Genomic DNA, 25,480 nt, shown 5'->3' with positions numbered 1-25,480 from the left:
TCCGTTAACGGGACGAGAGCAGTCAAAACGGCATAACCGGAAGTGCGTTGCTCACTGCGGCTAGCTTTAGCGCCGAATTCGCGGGAACAAAATTGTAAATAGCCGGTATTTTGTCAGATTTTCAACACCTTGTGGGTCTAAATGACTACTTTCTCGCCTGAAAATGTTTCCTATGCTGCTAAAGTTATATATTTACAGAGTTTAGAGCTTAAGCGAAATCAGCTTTTCAGGCCTGCTGATTTCGGCTCGGGCAGGAGTGAAGTGCACTGTGTGTAAACGCTCTGCATGCTGTCTGATCGATCAGTATGCCGTTTTCAAGTATGTAGTATGTAGTAGGCGGTTTCGAACACAGCCTTTGACACGCTGCTAAGCGATGGCAGCGACTCTCGCGGGGGAGCTTGTGGCGCAGCGTCTTCAGTCTCTAAAGTCCCAGGTAACGTAAAACTTCCAGGTCCTGTTGATTGTTATAATGTTAGCGACATGCTGTATGAATAATTCCCATCTGATATTAACATTTAGTTGATGAGGACTGCAAGAGTGATGCAGGCTCAGAGTCGGCCTCAGAGTCGGGCTACCGCATACCTGTAGCTCCCCATTTCATCGAGGCAGGGAAAAGTAAAATGAGGTAAATAGATAAAATTTGGTGCTTACTTGAAATCTAAGTGTTATGCAACTAAAGCCATTTTAACTATAAATAACAAGATGAGAATCGAAAAGAGAATCGATAAGGAACTGAATCGATAATGGAACCGGAATTACTAAATTCTTAACAATTCCCATCCCTAGCTACTAGTTAAATTTGTCAAAGTTCAAACTGCAAAACCACATGGCACAATCTTTTTTTAATTATTTTTTGGGGATTTTATGCCTTTAATGGTTAGGACAGTTGAAGAGAGACAGGAAGCAGGGAGCAGAGAGGGGGAACAATATGCAGCAAAGAGCCGTCCAATTTGGGACTGGAACCAGCGAGGATTGTAGCCTCTGTATATGGGCCGCTGTGGGAGAGCAGAGCCATAACACTTGTCCTAATTACACATTGTGCCTTGTTGTGAATATTGAATGAATATTAATGCACAACCAACTACGCTACCGACCACCCCACGCATGGCACAATCTTGAATAAAGCACAAAAAAGCAAATATGTTTTTAAAAAGAACAGATTGAGATAATAAGGAAAAAGTAGAACTCTTGATTACCAAAGAAATATTGCAAAAGAAAGGAAAGAGATGGAGAATAGAGCCTTGGCAGGCCTTTTATTCCTCAGTGGCTCAAAATGAAGATGTCTGACTGTACATTGATGCAGATCACCCACTCATAACTTAACGGAAGCTTCAGCAGTTATGTGTTTGTTTTAAAACAAGCGATAATCCAGGGACAATAACTGCATGTTGGTGAGGACTCGTTCAGAGGCAGACAAATTGCTTCATCCTTAATTTCTCCCGGCAGATGTCTCTTTTGAGCAAGAGGAGCACTACTCTGATTATTCAGTACCAGAGAGTAACAAGGCTTGTATTTCAGTTCAGTGAATCACTGAAGTGTTGTTTGCCTTAAAGGATAAGATCGGTTTTTTGACATTGGGCCCTTGATTTCACATTATAACATGATGTTCTACTCACCCCTGCTTGTTGTTGGTCATTTGGAGCTGTTCCGAAGATATTCGCGAGGCGTCTGGCTGCTCTCTTGAGATATTCGGCCATGAAACGGTTTCCTATGGGCAAGCTTATACAGGCACAAACTATGCTGTTTATAATTTATTAATTACTGTACATTAGCACTGATAACGTGGAGGTGCGTCGCTTACTTAAAAAAATCCGGGTTATTGTAATTTTGATTTTTTTGTCGTAAAGTGGGTGTTACTGACGTCATCGTCGTGCTACTGCCACAGACAGCCCACAGACCTGCTGCCTATTTATTCATTCGGCTAAAATTCAAAATTAGTAACCCGGATTTTTTTAAGTAAGCGACGCACCTCCACGTTATCAGTGCTAATGTACAGTAATTAATAAATTATAAACAGCATAGTTTGTGCCTGTATAAGCTTGCCCATAGGAAACCGTTTCATGGCCGAATATCTCAAGAGAGCAGCCAGACGCCTCGCGAATATCTTCGGAACAGCTCCAAATGACCAACAACAAGCAGGGGTGAGTAGAACATCATGTTATAATGTGAAATCAAGGGCCCAATGTAAAAAAAACGGTCTTATCCTTTAAAGACGAGAATGTTTTTGTGCATCTGGTCTTGTGTGGTGAATGGACGACGACATGAGAAGGACGTGAACATGAAACAAACACTTAATAAAATGGCCTGGCCAGCAACCACAGATTAGAAATATGCAGCCTAAAGGGGAGGGAAAGACTAAGATGGTGGCTTTAAATCACAGTAGAGTGGAGAGGAGAGGAGAAGAAAGGGCTTTGGTGCATCATTGGTGAGCCTCCACAGGCATCTGGTCACCTGAGCCAATCAAAATCTTTACCAAACGTTTTATTCGTCTAATCTTATGAAGACAGATCATGGCTGTGTTCAAAAACGCATACTGCATACTTCCATACTGCATACTCATCGATCAGACAGTATGCAGAGCGTTTACCCACAATGCATTTCGCTCCTGCCCGAGCCGAAATCTGCTTCAGGCCGGCTGATTTCGCTTAAGCTCTAAACTCTATAAACTTTAGCAACATTTGAAACATTTTCAGGCGAGAAAGTAGTCGTTTAGATCCCCAACGTGTGAAAACCTGACAAAATACCGGCTATTTACAATTTTGTTCCGACGACTTCGGCGCGACTAAAGCTCCTGCTGGTTATTTTCACAAAATAAAATACCCGTTGCCTTTTATCAAAGGGAAAGCCATTACGATACAATTGGTGCTTTTGTTTTGAAAACAGGAAGTGAACCTACCCTCGTTGTAGCTAGCTTGAAACTGCCGTTTTGACAGGAAATGACGATCGGCGACGTCATGTTACGTTGCATCTTGGGTAGTTTGAGTATGAGTAGTAACCTTGTGATGCATACCCAACATTTCAGTGAATCTAGTATGCATCCGGGAACTTCTCGCTTACTCAAACTCACATACTAACTCAAAAAGTTAGTATGAGTAGTAGGAGAAGTATGCGGTTTCGAACACAGCCCTTGACTTAATGAAACATGAAACAGATTTACCTGATACCAATTGGCTAATTTAGCATTGTGTAAAACAGATTATCATTTATATATACAGAGAGAGTCCTGCACTCCAACTTTAGGTTAGGAAAGCAGAACTAATAAAACATCTCTTATGAGGCGCCGCAAACCGCCACACAGACCAATATACCTCCGATAGGAGCGAGGTATGAGGGGTGTGTACAGGATACTAAGTGCACATGAACACGTTTGGGAAAACTGATGATCCTGTTTGGACATTTGTTGAAACCCCCTTCCTTTCACTACTCACCAACGAAGCTCAGAATGTTGAACTGCTCCATCATGGATCCATAAACCCTGATAGCGCGATGATTTACAGTAAACCTGCTCTTTCTCTACGGTTATCGTTCTCATTTCAAAAGCTCATGCTTTAGTCTGCATTTTTGTACCCTGATGTTGGGGCAAACGTGATCACAGCTGAGCCAGCAAAGAGGTTTTGACAAATAAAACTTACTAATACTAAGAACTAACCACAGACAGGGAACATATTTACACGAAGTGACATGGTTTATTCAACCCTTCATGACGATGTACAGACCGTAGTTACACAAACAGAGAAGGACGGTTTGGGCATCAGGCCTCCAGCACTTTACCCTTCACTAGATTTTGTTTTACTTCCAGCGTTGCTGACGTCACCGTGGTAACTGTTGTTGCAGGTGTGGCCTGCTGCAGGTTGGAGACCGCCTCCTGTCAATCAACGGAATCCCTACAGAAGACGGAACGCTTGAGGAAGCCAATCAGCTTCTCCGAGATGCGGCACTGACCAATAAGGTCTCGCTGGAGATAGAATTCGATGTCGCAGGTTTGTAGAATAAACAAAGTTTACTCCATTCTGCATGTATCTGACTTGATTCAAGCTTCCTGTCCATCTACGAAGGTTGGAAACATGTGCTTGGGGTTCTATTCACCTACACTGTAAATGTATTTGCAGGGTTTGGATAACCGGGTCGTACTCGGCTGCAGGGGGCAGGGGTGGACAGCATAATTGCGGCTTTTCCCTTGCAGGGCAGTAGCCCCATCAACATGCTTTTAACCCTGTGGAATTATGAGTGTATTATTTTCTTCTCCCCTGATTTCTGTGTATGAGGAAAGTCTGAAAAAAGCTAAACTCATAACCTGATTAAGTTTTTTTTCCTATGATGGAAAAGCAGAGTTGGTGCAGTGTTTTTTTTTTTTTTTTAAGAGAATCTGTTGACAGCTAATATTCAGTTTATTTAGAAAGCCGGCTCTGTGAGAGGATATGAGAAAGTAGTTTATTTATGGATAAATACCTCTCACTTTTTGAAAAGTCTTAGTCTGACTTCAGAAGTCGTACAGAAACTGAACTATTAAATGTCATAAATGATATTGGGATGAATTCTGATGCCGGCTGTCCTCATGCTATTGGATCTCTCTGCAGAATTTGATACAGTCAGTCGTGGTATTCTAATATAAAGGCTGGAAAACTCTGTAAGTGTGAATGGGATCGTCTTATTTGAGCTACAGAGCTTCTACTGTTTCTGTTGGGGATTCCAGCTCCAGTTTGGCAAACATTTACCTTTAATGTTACTTTAATGTTCCTATTATTTTCCATATACACGTTAACACTTGGTCGGGGTAACAGCAAAAAGAAAATGTTAAATTATATGCAGATGACACAGATTTATCAGTAAATACAACTGACATTACCTCGTTTTTTCTCAGCATGTTTTTATCGACATAAAATCTTTTAATTGTTAAATGCTGATGAGATCAAAATGATGGTCTTTGGACGTCTCTTGGCAAAAAAACGTGCGTATTTTGTTTGATTCCAACCTTAATTTATCCCTACATTTCAGTCACACGACCAAAACTGCTACCTTCTGACAGATAATTGATCTTTTTCAGCTTCTTCACTCGTTTAGATTACTGTCAGCTGAAAATATTCAGATATTTCTCATATTTCACCCTCACTGCATTGGTTACCAGTGGTATTAAGACTTATTTGATGGCTCATTTTTAAGCCATTAACCGGCCGTGCCCCCATTCTACCCTTTTGACCTTCTCACCCATTACACCCCAGTTTGTGCTCTTACATCTGCAGACCAGCTGCTGCTCTCTGTCCCCAGGGCGAGGCTGGAGACAGAGGGTGGTAAAGCATTTGCTGTTAGAGCCCCAAAACTGTAGAATAATCTTCCACTAAGAATTACCAAAGCTTCCACCTTCTAATCTTTTTTTTGTTTCACATTTTGGATGGGTTTTATTACAGTTGGTTCTTGCACATTGCAATTAATTGCTGTTGTTTTTTTCCTTTGTTTTTACTCTATTTTATGGAATGCATATTGTTTCTCTTTCTATATACAAAGTCCCTTTTTTAACTTGTTTTTCAAAAAATGGCATTACAATTAAAGCTTATTATCAGCATTATTGGTTTTGCAGGCGAACAGTGAGCATTGTTTGCCCCAGAGGACAGCATTTCACAGCAGATATGAGCAAGAGCTAAATGCATTGTAATTAGCAATATAAAACACAATATAAAAAGCAACAAATAAGCACTTCCATCCAGCTTCACATTTCTATGTTTAACACTGCGTCTGTGTTTCTGTTTCAGAGTCGGTGGTGCCTAGCAGTGGTACTTTTCATGTCAAGTTGCCGAAGAAAAGAGGAGTGGAGCTGGGACTCACCATCAGTGGTACAAAGAGACACATTCTTCCAAACATGTGATCTATTTTTTGTTTAGAGCTGCTGCTGGCAGAGTGTTTACATCCCAGCAGAACTTCCTGTGCTTCATCTTAGACACGCACATATCTTCTTCATGGTCCCCCATCCTGCAGGGAAGCTCAGCTTCAAACGTGGCCTGTGTTTATGAAGTGTTATGGTCACAGTTTTTCATTCTGATGCCACTGGCTGTACAGTATGAGGGCAGCTGTGTTTTCTTAGTTAGCTTTCAGTCTGTTTTAGCATCGCATGGTCAAAGCAGGAAAAGAAAACTATGCAGCGTCACTTTCTCTGACAATACAAAGCTTCAAACTTTGTGGCAGCAGTTTGGAGATTTCTTTTCTCAGCAATGTACCCTAAATAAATAGTGAAAAATGCTTTGCTTGTTTGTCGGGGGAAAACTTCTACCCCACCACTATGAGAACGCTTTCCATCAGCTGTCCCATATTTCCTACATCAGTGCACAATTAATAATATATTGGCCCGACCCAGTCCCATGAACGAACACTCGATAGCAGCACTGGTCCACATAGGGCTCCCAAAATTATACATTCATTATGTTTTCCTGACACTGCTCCATACAGATATGTTTTTTTAGGTCTCAGTATGTCATCATGTTCACCTTTAACGTCTTCATAAAAGATGTTTGTTGATCTTCTTGCTACATGTTCAACACAGTTGATTTGAGCACAAAGACGCAGCAAGTTCAAGTTATTTCACGGTTCTTTCACCTTTTATTTCTCTCTTTGTTTAAACATGAGGAGTTCAGAGCACATGGTCAGGGTTAGAATAAAGACACAGGATTCGGGGGTCACACGTTTTGGTGCTCATTGGTTGCATTTCCCTGTGTGTCATTACGTTACATTACATCACGGTCATTTTGCAGACGCTTTTATCCAAAGCGACTCACAATAATTGTGTTCCACATCGGTAGGCGAAAGAACTTCAGGTCACAAGAAATCATAAGTGCATTTCCTTCCAAAATCAAACAGCTAAGAGCATCACTAGTGCTAGAGTAAGTGCGGTAAGTTAGGTACCGAGACAAATGGGAAGACAATTTAGAAAACGAAGACAATTTAGGAAACAAATAAGTGTGTAAGGAGCTGGAACGAAACAGGTGATGTCCTAAGAGGGCGGATCTGGGTAGTGTTTCCTGAAGAGATGGGTTTCAGCCTGCGGCCAAGATGGGCAGCGACTCAGCTGTCCTGATATCAGTCGGGAGATCGTTCCACCATCGGGGTGCCAGAACAGAGAAAAGCCATGACCGTGTCGATGGTGCGCAGTGACCCTTGAGTGACAGGGCAGCCGGCCGCCTGGAGGCCGCAGAGCGAAGCGGTCGGGCGGGGGTGTAGGGCTCGACCACAGCCTGGAGGTATGAAGGAGCTGTTTCTTCCACTGCCCTGTAGGCCAGCACCAGAGTCTTAAACTGGATGTGAGCAGCTACAGGGAGCCGGTGTAGAGAGCGGAGAAGGGGAGTCGTGTGGGAGAACTTGGGGAGGTTGAACACCAGACGAGCAGCAGCTTTCTGAACGAGCTCCAGAGGTTTGATGGCAGAAGCCGGGGCGCCAGCAAGGAGGGAGTTGCAGTAGTCCAGGCGGGAGATGACCAGAGCCTGGATGAGCACCTGCGCTGCCTTGTCAGTAAGGAAGGGGCGAATCCTCCGGATGTTATAGAGGTGGAATCGGCGAGATTCCTCGCAGTCCGTGTTGACGTCACCAGGGAGTCCTCCATGGTGATGGCCAGGTCTCGGAACGGGCAGCCCTTCCCCAGCTCAGTCTTGTCATGTGGGCGATGCCCTGCAGGAAACAACAACCTTGCGATACGATGCCACCTTACAAAGTTTTTAATCTTGGATTGTGTCATTAATACGTTTCAGACATGTGACCAAACATCTATTACAGGTCTTCTGCTGAGATTCGGATTAAATCCCTACAGCCAAGTTTCAAATCCTAACAGTGGAGGCTGTTCCAGCAGAAGTTAATTTAAGGAATCCATCACATGCTCCTCCGTGGGAACGACCCACATTCATTGTTTATCCTTATTCTGAAATGTGTATTTAATCCTGTGCCCCAGTGTACTTTATCACTTCAACGAGCATCTTCCCAGTGACAGGTCGCTGTTAAATCTGACATCTTTTTCTTAATATTTGGAAGAAAACTCTTAAAGCCAATTCCCCATTGGAACCAGGGAGTTTGGGTTGGCACAAGCAGACTGCGTGTTTTTTTTATTTAACCTTTTCAGGAGGGTGTGATACGTTCAGTGTCTAGAATCCAAACTATTAATATCTTGGTGACATTTGCTTCATTGCATTTTTATTGACAAATTCAGTAAGGGGGGGTGTCAGCCATTTTTTTTTCTTCGGTCTCATAAGTGAAAAGCTCTTTCTAAATGCTGGTTTCAGAGTTTCAATGCTCTTAGCTCGAACATTCAGTTGTTTACTCTGCATTCAAAAGAAGACTCATTTCTATTAGAATCCAAGGAGGAAATGTTTTTAAGGAAATGGGACTGTTAGTTGCAGTAAATGGTGTTTCTCTATTTCTCCATCATATTAATAAAAGAAGGTAAACATCCGGCGTGAGCGTTCCTGTCTGCTTTTCAGGACCTTTTTGACATTTCCTGTCAACAAACACGTCATATTGCAAATTTATTTGCTTGTTAAACTTACAATGCAGTAGAATCCAAACGTTAAAAAGAAAATACCTGAGTAAGAATTCAAAGATCAACAAATAATGTTAAAGACCAGCAGAATCCTCCGGCTGCCTGAGATCACTCGCACAGTTTCTTCAAAGCATTTAAAGGGGAAGTTGTTTTTTTTTTTTTAAAACCTGGACCATATTTCTGGCATAAAATACGTTCATCTACTCACCGATAACAGTTTGGTGTTCATCAATGCGCGCCGCCTCTGCAACCTCCTTTCCAGGAGCTCCTCATCCGTATACTCTGGCTCAAAACGGTAAGGACGTCCATCATACTCAAAGTCATCGTCCACGTCGTCAAAATCTGATAAATATCCTGCCATGTTGCACAAAACTAGCAGTAGCAAACTCCGTGTGAAGTTAGCCGACCGTCTCAGAGCACAGAGTAAATGAGCTGTGCTGCAGCGGCGCGGGTTGATGACGTCATCCCAGTAGACGCGTGTGTAGAAAGCGCCTGATAACAACAACACAGCAGCTCTGAGCTAACAGTGCAATAGTACGCGTTCATTCATTCATTCGTCTCAAAGTATTGGTGAAATAAAGACAAATAATGTCTTATTTAGAGGCTGTATTGTCTCCCGTTATATGGATATACACCGATCTCCAGTGATCGAAATATCTTACCGAAGGACACCGACTTTCACCAAACTGTTATCAGCGAGTAGATGAACGTATTTTATGCCAGAAATAAGGTACAGGTTTAAAAAAAAAAACTCCTTAAAACTTCCCCTTGAGTGCTAAAACTAAGAGACGTGTGTGCTCGTGTAACTGGCATGAAACCTCTGCGTTGTGTTAACTGTTGTACGAATGGAGACCACACTGCTGCTCTTTCGAAGGTCTTTATTTTCCTCAACCTTTCCTCACCGAACATTAGAAAAAAGAAGAAGACTTTAGGCGGGACCGTGGCTGTGTTCGAAACCGCATACTACATACTTGCAAACTGCATACTTCCGTACTGCATACTGCATACTCATCGATCAGACAGTATGCAGAGCGTTTACCCACAATGCATTTCGCTCCTGCCCGAGCCGAAATCAGCCGGCCTGAAGCTGATTTCGCTTAAGCTCTAAACTCTGTAAACTTTAGCAACATTTGAAACGTTTTCAGGTGAGAAAGTAGTCGTTTAGATCGCCAATGTGTTGAAAACCTGACAAAATACCGGCTATTTACAATTTTGTTCCGACGAATTCGGCGCTACTAAAGCTAGCCGCAGTGAGCAACGCACATCCGGTTATTTTCACAAAATAAAATACCCGTTGCCTTTTATCAAAGGGAAAGCCATTACGATACAATTGGTGCTTTTGTTTTGAAAACAGGAAGTGAACCTACCCTCGTTGTAGCTAGCTTGAAACTGCCGTTTTGACAGGAAATGACGATCGGCGACGTCACGTTACGTTGCATCTTGGGTAGTTTGAGTGAGTAGTAACCTCATGATGCATACCCAACATTTCGGAGAATCTAGTCTGCATCCGGGAACTTCTCACTCACTCAAACTCGCATACTAACTCTAAAAGTTAGTAGGAGAAGTAGGAGAAGTAGGCGGTTTCGAACACAGCCCGTGTCTTGTGTCGCGGATGTTGCTCCCCCATAAAAGAATGTACAGAAACAGAAAAATAAAACAAAAGTTCCACCTGACTAGTCTTATAAATGTCAGGTTAAAAACAATAATTTTGTGGAATTATAAACGTGTCAAATTAACCCTTGTTACACTCGCATATTAACAGTATTCATGGACATATTCATAGAAACCTTGAAAGTAAAGATGTTTCTGTCACACAAATGAACCTTTTTGATTGGGAGGTAAACACCCAATGAGATCAAGTTGGAATGTTTTCACATGTATATTTTTAACACTGTATTGATATTTAATGCTTTATTATTTTTAGTATTGGTATTTTGCGGCACCCCTACTTCACAAAGAAAGGTTTCACACTCAAGACCAGAACTTCCCTGCAGCGCGTCCCTTGTGGTTAAGCTGTTTGCAGCAAAATGCGGGAAAACTCATTTAACCACCTTTTGTAAGATGAACACCTTCCCTGGAGCCATTTGTCTGATTATTGAAGAACTGTCATGTAACAGATTAAGCGCCCTCACCTGCTTCATCAATCCCCTGATTCTGCATTGTCTGATTATGCAGCGGTGCCCTGCATAATGGATGGCTCTATGCAAAGGAAAGTTTGTTAATCATCTTAAATGGGCGCGTAATTTCCTCGCTACTCCGAGTGAGGAATGGCAGGTGTGTGAGTCAGAGAGCACATGATGGACGACGAGCGTTGTTACTGTATATTAGCAAACCAGTGGCCTTTAAAGTGGGAGGAGTTTTAAAGGGGCTCAATGAATGGAAGCCAGGAAATACGTCATTAGTAATTACAAGAAGATATAAATGTTTGGGATGGGACGTGAAAGTTCGGATACAATAGTTCTTGGAGAAACAGAAGGAACTCATAAATTATAGCAAAACTAAGCAAAAAGGTTAGTATGGGGCCTGTTTTCCAAACTTTCTCATTCATTGGAAACCTCTGCACTGTAATATATGACAAGTTGTTCTGTATTAGTCTCTGAGACGGAGAAATGGAGCAATGCTGCCATCTGCTGAGCAATAAAAGCATTTTTTTCATCAATTCATTCCTCATTGTGACCATTTTTAGCCTTTCCATGCATTTATTTTACGATGAGTACGAATTATTTATCATTAAGAATCATTTCTGACTTTCTTCCATTGAAATCATTTTATTTTTGCCAGTGTTGATGGTATTGAAGCAGCACCACCTGTCGGGCTACGTCACAGTTCCAACTACAGATTCCCATGATTCCAATTGATCGGTGACAGCAGGTCTGTGCTACAGCGGTGTTGAACTTTGCTGTGGTTGCTGCTCATTGTTTTTGTGATGTCATTTTCGTCCACAGCCAGTAAGAAGTCAGGAGAGCCCCTCATCATTTCGGACATAAAAAAGGGCAGCATGGCTCACAGGTATCTCACACAGTCATCTCTCTCTCTTGTACCGTAAATTCCGAACTATAGAGCGCACCTGAATATAAGCCGCACCCTCTAATTTTTAAAAAGAAAATCCATTTTTGTGCTTATATAGGCCACACTGGATTATAAGCCGCGGGTGTCCACATTGTAATGTGAGATATTTACACAGAAAGATGTGACACATGAGGATTTTTAAACATTTAATTAAATGCTAAAGGTAACATGAAAAAATACATACTGCAATTGCTTTTTTTCCCCGAACAGTGCCTGTAACACCGATGGTTTTAACTTAAATACCTATTGGTAACGCACAAACACGTAAATGTTTTTTTTTTTTTTTTTGAACAGTGCCTGTAACATGGCTGGTAAAAAAAAAAAATCTTCATCTTGTTCAGCCAGATTGATTGCCTTTAATTTGTGTGTACAAATGACTGATTTACAATAATTTAGTAGTGTAAGTGTGTGTGATTTATCGTACAGTTTCATTGGACCACTGTGGACTATTCGTTAATTTTATTGGTCTAATGTTACGAGGCAAAATGTTTCTGGCGGCATGAAAAAAAAAAAAGAAACAAAAACATATATTAGCTGCACCGTATTATAAGCCGGGGTGCTCAAAGCCTGGGAAAAAAGTAGCGGCTTATAGTCTGGAATACGGTAATTATTAATGAAAGTTAATCTCTGGAGGTTAAGAACACGTCATATACTGAACACTTTAGAACAAACCTCACAATGTTGTTTACTTGTATACTTGCTAAATTGAGGTGCCGCCACATATTTGGCGTGATCCTCTTTTTTTATGTAGTTGAAATTCACTCAGTTGGTCAGTTTTCTTTCCTGGAAGAAATGTGAAGCAGCAGTACGACCACGACGGAGCCGGTTTGATCTTCTGCTTTGTTCTCCGTCTCCCCGTCACTCTCATTCAGAACAGGAACACTGGAGCCTGGTGATAAGCTGCTGGCCATCGACAACATCCGGCTGGAGAATTGTTCTAAAGATGACGCAGATCAGATCCTTCAGCAGTGTGAGGAGCTGGTCAAACTAAAGATCCGCAAAGACGAAGACAACTCGGGTATTTATGTGAATGGAGTCATGAACCTGAGCTACTTCAAATCAAATCAAATTTATTTGTGTAGCACATTTCATGTACAAAACAATTCAAAGTGCTTTACATATTTTACATATTTTTACATATTTCCAAAGAAAAAAAGCAAATTTCACCATTTTCCCTTTTTTTTTGGCGATCCACCACAGTTAATTTTTCGGGTTTTCTTTCCAGTTGGGTCAAGTCAAATTTATTTGTATAGCACATTTCATGTACAAAACAGTTCAAAGTGCTTTCCATAAAATAAAAGCATTGCAGCAGGGAGCGGGAGAAGCATTAAAAATACATAAAAGAATATAAAGAGAAACAAATTAAATAATTAAAATGATTAAAAGTTTAGATAAATTCAAAGATATCGTGCAGATTTCATGCATAGACACATGAGAAAAGAAATGTTTTTAACCTGGATTTAAAAATGTCTCCATTTGGTGAAAGTTTAATCTCCACTGGCAGTTTGTTCCACTTGTTTGCAGCATAACAGCTAAATGCTGCTTCTCCATGTTTAGTCTGGACTCTGGACTGGACCAGCTGACCTGAGTCCTTGGATCTAAGAGCTCTGCTGGCTTTATATTCTCTGAACATATCACAGATGTATTTTGGGCCTAAACCGTTCTGGGATTTGTTAACCATCAGCAGGCTTTTAAAATCTATTCTGTGACTTCTGTGATTAGTTACCCCTATTTCCTGAGAAGAAGAAAAAAAATCCAAAGTCTGTAAATGTGTTTGAGGCTGTTATTTGACAGTTTTCACTGACCAACTTCATTTACTTAGTAAATATAAACAAATCTGAAACTTGTTGCCAGCGACTCACCCCAATAAGTTGGGATAGAGGCAAAGAAAGACAGAAAGGTTTATAGAAAATGAAAAATAACGGCATTCTTGAAGATTCCACAATCAGCAGATTTGGGCGTTGGGATTGGATATCAATCCAATGCTTGGTCTTTACAAACAGGGACAAGTCATGGCTCAGCACTTTGGGCCAAACTTAGTCATAGAGGACAGGTCGTATGGAGCATCGTGAAGATGAGAATCATGCAACAACAACTGCTGAGCAGCTGGAATCTTGGATTCAGCAGGAATGGACCCAGATTCCTCTGAAAAACCGCAACAATCAGTATCCTCAGTTCCCAAAGCGTTAAAAAGTGTCGTAAAAAGGAAGCTGATGGAACACGATGGGAAACATGACTACAGAACAGCTTTCCCGAGTGTGTTGCTGCATCAGAATTTGGATTTGGTTTCAGTGAAGAGGCTAGAAATAAATAGATAAAGGTTTAAAGAAAAGAACAAATTACACATCTCCAGAAATGGGAGTTTGCATCGATTTGATTTATTCATTCAACATAAATGTAAAGAGAGCTGCGCTACCAGTGTCTGACCACAGGGTGGAGCTGTTGATCGCCGCTTGCTGTGACTGTGAAACGGTTCCACCGAACAAACAGAGAGACCGATCAATTAGGAAGCAGAACCTGCTGAAACAGTTCATCCAGTGAAAAACAGGAGAAGGATATCACACAGTAGGACATAAAGAACAGACGGTGAGTTCAGTGTTACCCATCGTGCAGCTGCCCATCGTGTTTGAAGTTGGGTGAGTCCCCACCACCATCTGATAGATCCCAACAACAAACAGATCAACTGTGCCAAACACATCGCTTTGTTTGGCGGAGGCAACAACACACAAGTGCACACTCACACACTGAGGCTGAACTCACAGAATTCAGGGATTAATGCGCACAGCTGATGTGTGATGACAAGGCAGTCTTTTCCCTGGTTCCCATGGAAACTGAATCTTCATTGCCAGTGTGGTTCTTAGAAGAGTTTTGACCTACTTCTGAAGTGTGTGTGTGTTTGTGTGTGTGTGTGTGTGTGTGTGTGTGTGTGTGTGTGTGTGTGTGTGTGTGTGTGTGTGTGCACGTTTCAAGTGAGCAAGTAACGTGACACCCAGTGAACCTGAGGTGTTTGTTTGTGTAACAGACGAGGAACGTACATCCGACAGCATCCTCTGAGCTGAAACTTTAGAATGACCTGTGTGTGTTTGTGTGTGTGTGTGTGTGTGTGTGTGTGTGTGTGTGTGTGTGTGTGTGTGTGTGTGTGTGTCTCAGATGAGCAGGAGACGTCGGGCAGCATCATCTACACAGTAGAACTGAAGCGGTATGGAGGCCCCCTGGGTATCACCATCTCGGGCACCGAGGAGCCTTTTGACCCCATCACCATATCCGGTCTGACCAAGAGAGGGCTTGCAGAGAGGTACATGATCACACACACACACACACACACACACACATATACTCTGCTTGAAAATCTAGGTGCCCATTTTGTTTTTCTAACACACTCAGTGGATTCACATGGCACTGAAAGGATCGGATAGTTGGCTACATTACAATAAGAATGAGTTGAGCAAGGGTAATTCTCCTTGGATATATGGCGGTGAATGAATAGAATCAGAGGCACAAAGCATGTCATACCCCGGTGTGATAGGTGGTGGTGTGATCGGACGGCCCTGTGCTGCGTGTTGTTCCCCCTCTCTCTGCTCCCTGCTTCCTGTCTCTCTGAACTTTCCTATCCATTAAAGGCACAAAAGCCCCCCCCCCCAAAAAAAAGCGTTAATGCGTGATAAAATATTTATCGGCGTTAAATAATTAGCGAGTTAACGCGATAATAACGAGTTAACTCACCCAGCCCTAAATATCAACTACAAGACAGTAAAAATGAATGAAAAGTCTGAAAATACCATTTTTAAAATCTAATGACCAGCACTAAGCTATCCACCAAGTCTGCCTCCTCCTGATGGACTCAGCTGATCAGCAGAAAGCTACACAGCCACCATGCATGCAGTGTTGTTTCACTGTGTATCACATGCATTTTTCCACTGTATGCTGCAAACATTGGTTTATAGTTCACAGTATGTAGGCTTCCTTAAACCACTGTGAAATTTTCAAAGTTTTAGTCATTTTAAATGGAGAAGATTGATTCTTCTGTGGCCCTGATTCCCATTAGCAGCCGGGTGTGCAGCAGGTGCCATTTGACACGTTGGGATGACAGATGAGATAAAGAGAAATGTGAGCTGGGTTAGCAGCCAGTGTCCGCGGCAACACTGAGCAGACAATGACATAATGGCTTCCCTGAGTCATAAACAACCACAGAGCTGAATGAATTCTACTTACATGCAGGCGACCACACACACCTGCTTCACTATAAAATGTCATCTTACATACAGAGACACAGTGGGCGGCTGTTTGACCTGCTCACACACACATTGTGACCCATTTTTTTGGAGTTTGTGATGTAATTGTTCCATATCTAAACTCAAAACGGTTGTCAATGAAGCACTTTGCCTCAGACCTGTTTTCTAAAAGCACTCTATGAATAAACTCGGAGCAGCTTGACACAGAAGAAAATGTGGGAGAACAGATTAGATCAACATCAATGCATCTGTGACCGGTGGGAAAAGTTCACGCTGACCCGATTATTATTTCTCTTTTTTTTCTTTAAGCCTTTTTCAGTGCTTTTATTTTGTTGAACCATGGAAACAAATCCTATAAAGAGTGCAGAAACCCAAAGCTGCTGTCTCAGACACACAGATATCCAACTTTAATTGCCTGTATTCGTACATTTAAACTCAAACAAATGTGATATATGCGCGCATGTCAGACAACACTTGGTACTGAATGATATCTTGTGTCACACTGACAGCAATAAAGGGTTGTTTTGCATTTCATAACTGCTTTAATACTGTGGTCAGTGATAGTGAAATGAAAAGGAACAGCTGTTTCCCTTCTCAGTCACTCTGTTGGGACCTTAGGTTTGTTACGAGGATGTTTGAATATGAATGAAGTTAAATGGCACTGCAGCACAATCATTTTATATTATGTCTGTGCTCTCTAACGCTTTGTTAATCTACTCATTAAAAAGGTAATGACATTTATAATTATCTCAACTCAAAATGATATCTCTCATTTCTAGTTTAGGTAGGGATGGAAATCGAGAACCGGCTCCCGGTAGTTCGATTCCGTGGAATCGTTAATCCGCCTGCCTAATGATCCCGTTCACAGGTTCTGCTGACGCATTTGCGCCAATATTAGGGCCAGTTGCAACACGTGCAGAGCTGTGATCACATCAAATACCTCCAACATGCAGGCTCAGAGGCAGGCTCAGAGGCAGGCTCAGGGGCAGGCTCAGAGGCAGGCTCAGAGGCAGGCTCAGAGGCAGGCTCAGGGGCAGGATCAGAGGCAGGTTCAGAGGCAGGTTCAGGGGCAGGCTCAGAGTCAGAGGCAGAGGCAGAGTCAGAGTCAGAGTCAGAGGCAGAGTCAGAGGCAGAGTCAGAGGCAGAGGCAGAGTCAGAGTCAGAGTCAGAGTCAGAGGCAGAGTCAGAGGCAGAGTCAGAGGCAGAGTCAGAGGCAGAGTCAGAGGCAGAGTCAGAGGCAGAGTCAGAGGCAGAGTCAGAGGCAGAGTCAGAGGCAGAGGCAGAGTCAGAGGCAGAGGCAGAGTCAGAGGCAGAGGCAGAGGCAGAGGCAGAGGCAGAGGCAGGCTCCCGCATACCTGCAGCTCCCCCTTTTATCGAGGCAGGAAAAAGTAAACTGCCTGAGGAGAAATTAGATAAAATGTTGGTGAATACTTGAAATAAAAGTGTTACTGCAACCAAAGTCATTTGTACTATATTTGAAATATATATAACTGGATGAGAATCGATAACAGAACCGTCAAGGAACCGAATTTATAAGCGATATATCGATAATGGAACCAAAATTGCTTAATTCTTAACAATTCCCATCCCTAAGTTTAGGCACAATATTTTTCTGTATGTATATAAGTGCTCTGAGGGCTACATGTTTGTGTGCTTTTATACGTCTCCAGGACAGGGGCTATTCATGTCGGGGATCGAATCTTGGCCATCAACAGTGTCAGTCTGAAAGGAAAGCCGCTGAGCGAAGCCATCCACCTGCTGCAGATGGCCGGAGAGACGGTCACCCTCAAGATCAAAAAACAGCTCGACAGTGAGTATAAATATCTCGTGGCACTCACAGAATTCAATCACATCATTTTTTCATGAGCTACGCTTTGTGACATGACTATCTTGGGATGGACAACCTGTTTTGTTGATGCCATTTTATGCCCTTTATGTGAAATTTAATGATGTCCTAAACAGTGATGGGCAGTAACGTGTTAATACGGTGACCTTTTTTTTTCAAGTAACGAGTAAAGTAAGGGATTACAATTGCATAAACAGTAATTAGATTACCGTTACTTTCCCGCAAGCAGACTGTGTTACTAAACCATGATTTTGTTTGCGAGATCTCATGATGATCACGTGTGAGCGCTGCGACGTCAGTGCGTTGCAGTACCGACATTACTTTGAGTTTGACTTGGTAAAAAGTGACAAAAACATTAGCGTGCGCTGTACACTCTGCATGGGGAGAAAATTTTTATCTACAGCGAAAAATTCCGCCTCAAATCTGAGCAAGCACCTAGCGAGCCGGCACAGGAATGTGAAACTCATTGAGAAACCCCCCCACTGACATGACTGCTGCCTTAAGAGCGACAGGTGTTTCATTTGATTCAATTCTATGTGATGGAATATGTAGAAAGAATAGAATTAGGCCTAAAAGTCTACTGCTTTATAGCGTACTCGGGTTGTGCATCATGTTTTTGAAAAGTAACTAAGTAATCAGTAAAGTAGCTGGATTACTTTCTTTGAGAAGTAATCAGTAACAAATTACTATTTCAAAGTAACTTGACCAACACTGGTCCTAATGAAAAGTGTGATAAGTTTCAGTCAACATACCACAGAGAGACAGTACAACAGCTCTCTTTCTGCCTTGAGTTTACAGCTGTGTTCATAGCATTCAGTTTTAGTGGTTAGTTGGGAGAGATCAGGAGCTATAGTTGACCATCCATCCATACATTTTGACACAAATCCAACTTGATAAGCTTAAAAACAGATTGTTATGTGAGAGAGCATACAGTATCCAGCCTGAGAACTCGCACATCAAACTGGTAGAAAACAGTTTTGACAGTTGGAAGCAATCCCACTTTTAGGCACAATCATGTCATAAGTCTTGCTTTAAACTGCCCCCAGGTCATCAGAATATCAAAACACCTTTAATTATAAATCACTTTCAAAACAACAGCAAGGCTGACAAAGTGCCGCACAAATAAAACCAAACATAAGACACACAGGCCAAGGGTAAACGATGCAGAAATACACACGAATCAGAAAACTTGGGAAGACCTTGGAGGAAATTGCTCACAACACTACTTGCAACACAATGGCCATTCAAAAGCACACCCAAGACACAGCTGGCTCCGTGACCGTGGACTGTTTGACTGACCGTAAAACACAGAAACAAGAAAAAACGAATTAAAAAAAGACACGAAATCCCCAGAAAACTTATTTCGTGAAGTTCTTGGGGCTCTCGCAAATATTAAAGGTATTCTATTATGGTCAGATGCCAATTTGGTGAATATCTCCTCCAGTGTAGACATGAAGAAATGCTTTTACTATAATATCTGATACTCTGATTCTTAGGCTGCTGTTGTTTGGAGGACACCTCATACAAACAAATCATGAAAACTAGATTTTATTCTTTGATGGAATCACCGCACTTTGCCATGTCTTTGTACGTCTCTCGGTGCGACATAGGCAAGCTGGATTTTACCAAACAAGCGAGAAGACTCGTCTGAAGATGCCCGTTGTTGATTAAAACCTTTTTTTTTTTCTCTTCAAGATTTAGAGGAGAGGAAGGCAGGAGAAGGAGAGGACACGACGGAGAACGAGATCAGCGACCCTGAGGAGGACGATTTGACGGACAGCCAACAGACCAATAAGCTCTCAGAACTTTACTCCACAACTATACCCAGCGTGGACTCTGCCATGGAGTCCTGGGACGGCTCCGGGCTGGATGCAGGCTACGGCAGCCAGGGTAAGCTCTCAGGTGGAGGATGTGCATGGCTGCCCACTTCACAAAAACATTTTCATTGTGATCTTTCACCAAAAAACTGGACATAATTCATATTGTTGTGTCTGTTGGAAACCCTTTTTCAGAATGGTTTAATGTGGTTTTCAAGACAAGTTTATTTGTACAGCACAATTCAACAGCAAGGTGATTCAAAGTGATTTACAGTTACATTAAAACAGTAGAAATAAAAAGCATGATTTAAATTTTAAACAAAAACGAAAGAAATAAGAACAATAGATAAATCGGTATTTAAAATGTGATTAAGTTTTTTGAAACTCAAGCTTCAGATTTGGAGCTTTATTCAAACGCAGCTGAAAATAGGTGTGTCTTCAGCCTGGACCTAAACACACTGAGTGTTTCAGCTGATCTGAGGCTTTCTGGGAGTTTGTTCCAGACATGTGGAGCATAGAAGCTGAATGCAGCTTCTCCATGTCTGGTTCTGACTCTGGGAACTGATAGAAGACCGGATCCAGATGACCTGAGGGGTCTGGAAGGTTCATACTGGGTCAGGAGGTCACTGATGTGTTCTGGTCCTGGACCATTCAGAGCTTTATAGAGCAGCATCAGAACTTTAAAGTCTATCCTCTGATGGACAGGCAGCCGGTGTAAAGACCTCAGAGCTGGACTGATGTGCTCCACTTCTTTGGTCTCAGTGAGGACTCGAGCAGCAGAGTTGTGAATGAGCTGCAGTTGTCTTTTTAGGTAGACCTGTAAAGATGCTGTTACAGTAATCAAGCCGACTGAAGATGAATGCATGGACTAGTTTTTCCAGGTCCTGCTGACATCAGATCATTTAACCTTGATATATTCTTAAACTGATAGTAGGCCAGAGATACTCATTGCGCGGCTCCTCAAGCTTTAATTGGCGGCTCGCACTCGCATAGTAGCTTATAACAATATGGTAACAATAACAATACATTTTTTCAAATAACATGCAGCGAATACTGCACAGTATTAAGTATTTTTATTAAGTTTGGGTTTTTGTAGTATTAAGTATTTTTATTAAGTATTAATTAAGGCTTAATGGTGTTTACTAAAAAACTTAAACCACCGTCACACTTGACCGCAGAGCATGCTAGCTCCTTTAGCCAGCACGAGATGCAGGCACAATGGATCGGTTTTTAATTAAAAAAGGGCAAAAACCAGCACAAAAACCATGCTCATCCTGAATGTCTCACTATGATTACAACAACAAACTACAAATACAACATGAAGAAAGTCAAGGACATGCATGCCAGCTTCCGCTCATCCCAGTATTAAGGTAAATATGGTTTTAATTAAAAATGTATTGGCTGTGTTGTTTCTTTTTTTGTGGGATGTTTTATATGTAGAAATGCATATTTGCAAAAGGGGACTTAGTACGTTGTCGTAAAAGTGGCTCTTCCCTTGATTTTGCTCTGCCAATGTGGCTCTTGTGAAAAAAACAGTGAGTATCACTGTAGTAGGCTGACTTTGTTATTGCCTTAATGTGTTTTTCCAACCTTAGGTCTGAGTCCATCTCTACGCCCAGATTTCTGGCCCGGTTGGTAGTTTCTAGGTGCATAGATTGAAGCTCTGTGGTGACCTGTAATGGTTTCTCTGCCGTAGGCACATACAGCCATCAGGCAGTGGGTATCGCCCTCCACCCGCACGAGTGGCGCAGCACCAAGCAGCAGCGCAGCACCACGCCTCCTCCTGGACGACGGAAGAACTACCCGTTCAGTGATGGAGGCTTCAGCGAGGACGACTGGGACAAACCTCCGGGGTAGGACTTGAACTTTCCTCCATCTTTTTTTATCTCCATATTATATCTTCTTCATGTTCGCGGCGAGTCGTTTTAGTGCATTCTCTACGATTAGAAATTAGAGTTTCACCGGCTGCGGTTAATGTCGTGTTCCACAAAAATCTGATGATCCAAATTTCCTTCAGATAATCCATCACTGAACATCAAATCTGCTTTGGCTTTTTGAAGATCAGTTTGAAAGGTGTATGCACTGACGTACCTCTTTAAGGTGATATAAAATGCTGAAAAAGCTATCGTTATAAAGCATAACACACCTTAAGGTGCACACAAATGTAACCACATTTATCTTTGGGTAAAGTTTGGAAATCAAAATCCACCTGGGAATGTTTCCAGCCTTCTCAATGACAACATTTGGTCTTAAATGATCAATTTCTTCCTCCCTCTCAGAGGTCGTCTCGTGTGTTTATAACAGTTATATACAGGTGTAAATGAGCTTCCTAAAGGTATGTACGATGATTACACAGTTTGTTTAATTATCATTGACGGGGCAGGTTTAGGTAGGCTGGATCAGGAAGTAGAAATCTCACATATCAAAGTGTCTTTGGGACATATACTGAACCCCTGCACTCAGTGTGCTCCTCACCTATAAGTCACCTTGGCTGAACATCTGCTAAATAGATCAACACAAGTCTATTACTGTATCTCACTGAAATGAGTTAATTACAGCCAGTTGGCTTGTAGAGTAGATTTGACAATTGTATGTTTTATAACGAGGCTCAATGGACTGAATGCAGCGTTTTAAACGTCAAAAAATTTTATGTTAATAGCCAGAAATTCATACCTTATTATGACACAGTCCTGAATTGGTTCTATATACAGTTTGAAGCCGTTTGCCTCCATGTTGCTCTAAATCCATGGTCCCTAAACTACCCACCTCGTCATTTTTTATAGCCCCTCCAAAATATGTCCGTAATGTATTCCATCCCTCCCTTCAACACCGTCAATCTTATTTCTCCCTGTTCATTCTCTATGGCGAGTGCATGTGTAATCCCTTTTTTGGCCACTGGTATGTTTTGGCGCTGTTGCACAGCCTTTTTCAGAGACTGGCCCATTTATCGAATGCTGCAAATGTAATAACATAAACACATTTTTGTCCTCTTAAGGCCACCATATTCAGAACCCTATGCAGTCATTATTACATAACGTTCACACTGCTCTCACCTCAGTATTGTGTGTCAAGAATATCCTCCTCACAGAGTCAAAATAAAAGCTTTTTTAAAAAAAAGATTTTTATTATAACATACATTGCAAAATGTTTGAATGCATTGTGTTTTTAAATAGGCTGAGTAATAGTGAATTAGACTTATTATTTGCCAAATAAGTTTTGCAATATGTAGCCCTATTGATTTATTGATTAACAATGTGAAAGAAGCCGTGGTTTTATTTGGCATTAAAATGTTCTTCATTGTTCTTCACTCTTGGAAGTTTTTTATGCCAAACAGAACTGTGTGAGTTCAAAAATGTTGGAATGAAATAGGATTTTTAAAAATGCTTAAACAGGCTTTTATCTAACATTATTAATGTTATTATTCTTATTTTCTTATTTCAGCCATTTCCATTTGAGACTATGCTGTATCAATTTAACATGATAGCAGCCTGACATAAATAATAACAATAATCTACATTGACTGGGCTAAAATTCAGCTAAGATAGATCTGCAGCAGGCATATTTACTGTAATTTACATGGAAAATCTCCATCCTCCGGCCCTCTTTAGAAAAAGTCTGGGGACCACTGCTCTAAATTTAGGCCGAACGTGGCTCCCGTCGCTCTGTTAATGAACGATAGGGTTTCTACGCTCTATGTTTCACTTCTAACTGCATATCTGTGTGACATTCTGCGAGCAGGTATCTCATCATTTTATTCTCAGATTGGCTCTGCCAGTGTCAGAACCAAGAGCCGGCGAAGCGCACGTTTCTGTGCGGAGGTTGAGTCATAAAGTGCGATGAGCCGAGTATCTGGAGCCTCTGTGTGTTTATAGCGGTGAGTCAGGAGGTTAAGCCTTGTGAGGATAGTAACGTTCACTGGGGTTATATAACACTGCTGGGGGTGGAGAGAAACACAGGAGGGAGATAATAAATAAATAAACTGTACAGTTAAAGTGAATTAATCTTGTCAGTCAGGAACATTCGGTGTTAAAAGATTACTCATGTTGGATTTAACCAGAACAAATAGCCTTGTCCCGTACAGACTCTGCGGCACGGCTTTATCGGCTTTATTGATGGAGAGTGCAACCAAAGTTATTTTCTGTGGCTGGAGTTTAATGGTATGTGATTAGGGTACAAGTAGATTCTACAATTTACTGATGCTCTTTAAACTGCTCATATGCAGCTGATCAGTTGTGGAGGAAATCTTATAGCACGAGACATTTCAGCATTGCATCTCGTGCTAACCAGAGGTGGGTAGAGCAGCCAAAAATTGTACTCAATTAAAAGTACTGTTACTTCAGAATAATATGACTCAAGTAAAAGTTAAAAATAGTCATCCAAATAATTACTTGAGTAAGAGTAAAAAAGTGCTCGGTGAAAAAACTACTCAAGTACTGAGTAACTGTTGAGTAATGTCTGATTTATTTGTTAACACAAGCATTCAATCAGACAGACAAAAATACTAAATAATCATCTTTAGGCAAATTAGAGTTCATCCAATCGATAAAATAAATTAAAATGAATGAATTAATTACAAAATAGCTTAAATTGAAATAATCCAGGTAAATTCAAGAACTTCAATAAAAAATAAAAGAGACTTAGGAAATGTTTATAACATGTAACCCATATGTAACCTAAAAAACAAACGTTCATCTATCCATGGGGAAATAAAAACCAATTTAGGAAACTTACCGCTACATGTTTCCTCAAGTTAGATGTTGAGTTTCTGCTGAAATGTGCGTTTGTTTTGGTTGACACAGAAGACACATAATGTAGCTGCTGTTTCTCACTCTTTGTAAGGTAAACATGCTTTCAGTATGAGGCCTCGTCTGCGTCTTCATTTCCCACCGTTGATTCTGACATTTTTCATCTGTTTCTTTGTTTATTTGCTACGACTGTAAACTGTAAAGCTAACCCGTCCCGCCGCTGAGATTGAGTATGGTCACGTGACCAGACTGCACGGCTGCGTCTGATTGGTGAAACACAGTCAGGTGGTAGAGCCTTTGGCGGAAGTCTCTCTCTCTGTCAGAATAAAACATTAAAATGAGGCGTACGCGGGGGGGTAAAAATAATGAGGCGTAGAATACCAAAGAGGTAAGAAGAAAAGTAACCAGCTCATTGTAGCCTAATGTAGCGGAGTAAGAGGACAGTTTCTGCTGCACACATCTACTCAAGTAAAAGTAAAAAGTATAGGGATTTAAAACGACTCCTAGAAGTACAATGTTTTAAAAAACTTACTAAATGTAACGGAGTAAATGTAACTCGTTACAACCCACCTCTGATCCTAACCCTCATTTAGCCATGAATATCACCCATTAATTTAGCTCAAGCAGTTCACTCCTTATGTATTACTTGTAATATCACTCAAACAAATATAAATACACAAACTGTGCAAGTTAAGTCTGTGGATCATGCTAAAATCCTAGTGAACACCAACCTAGACTCCAACATTGATTTTTAGCTGAAAATCGTTCAACTCTCAGTCTGAACATCTAAGACCTTTTAATCGCCCACTTTACAGTCGCTGAAACGTCGGTTAGAGCATCAATGTGTGAAAACACATTTTGTTTTTACAGGATTAATTCATTTGGAGATATTTTATAAAGCGGGGTCTACAGGAAGATGTTATCAACACCAAATGTGTTGATGTTATCTTGTATGGTTCCATATTTCGGTGTGCTTCTAGCGATCAGCAGTTAAAGGGTAAAGGTAAAGGGCTCAAGTTTATTTAAACTGCCAATGCTGGAAACCATCAGTCAATGTCTTCATAAAACACTGAAAAAACTTTCACCTTTGAACTTAATTTAGCCTAATTTTAGCCTGGATGTCTTATTCATGTCTTTTTAGATTAAAAAATGAAATAAAAATAAATGCTCAGTGGATATATTGACTTTACAGACTAAAGGACAGCTATAAGGAGCTATGGATATAATACACATGCTGCTTAGAAAGAAAGAAAAACATC

The 25,480-nt window shown here is 41.3% G+C and overlaps 1 protein-coding gene across 5 annotated transcripts in view; it reads left to right on the top strand.

Annotated features, from left to right (window-relative positions):
• LOC142376708 (glutamate receptor-interacting protein 2-like) overlaps positions 1 to 25,480 on the top strand; it is a 402,317-nt gene that overhangs the window by 360,777 nt on the left and 16,060 nt on the right. For all 5 annotated transcript variants that reach the window (XM_075460179.1, XM_075460180.1, XM_075460177.1 and 2 more), the window contains exons 13-20: positions 3,835 to 3,980; positions 5,748 to 5,828; positions 11,458 to 11,521; positions 12,454 to 12,599; positions 14,732 to 14,876; positions 17,484 to 17,623; positions 19,355 to 19,549; positions 21,173 to 21,329. In XM_075460179.1, the coding sequence (XP_075316294.1) occupies positions 3,835 to 3,980; positions 5,748 to 5,828; positions 11,458 to 11,521; positions 12,454 to 12,599; positions 14,732 to 14,876; positions 17,484 to 17,623; positions 19,355 to 19,549; positions 21,173 to 21,329 (1,074 nt within the window). The remainder of the gene's footprint in view (positions 1 to 3,834; positions 3,981 to 5,747; positions 5,829 to 11,457; positions 11,522 to 12,453; positions 12,600 to 14,731; positions 14,877 to 17,483; positions 17,624 to 19,354; positions 19,550 to 21,172; positions 21,330 to 25,480) is intronic.

The sequence above is a fragment of the Odontesthes bonariensis genome, chromosome 3 (genome assembly GCF_027942865.1).
Source record: "Odontesthes bonariensis isolate fOdoBon6 chromosome 3, fOdoBon6.hap1, whole genome shotgun sequence".
Classification (NCBI taxonomy): Eukaryota; Metazoa; Chordata; class Actinopteri; order Atheriniformes; family Atherinopsidae; genus Odontesthes; species Odontesthes bonariensis.
Note: the sequence above shows the minus strand (reverse complement) of the source record. Positions and strands in the feature narration are given on the sequence as shown.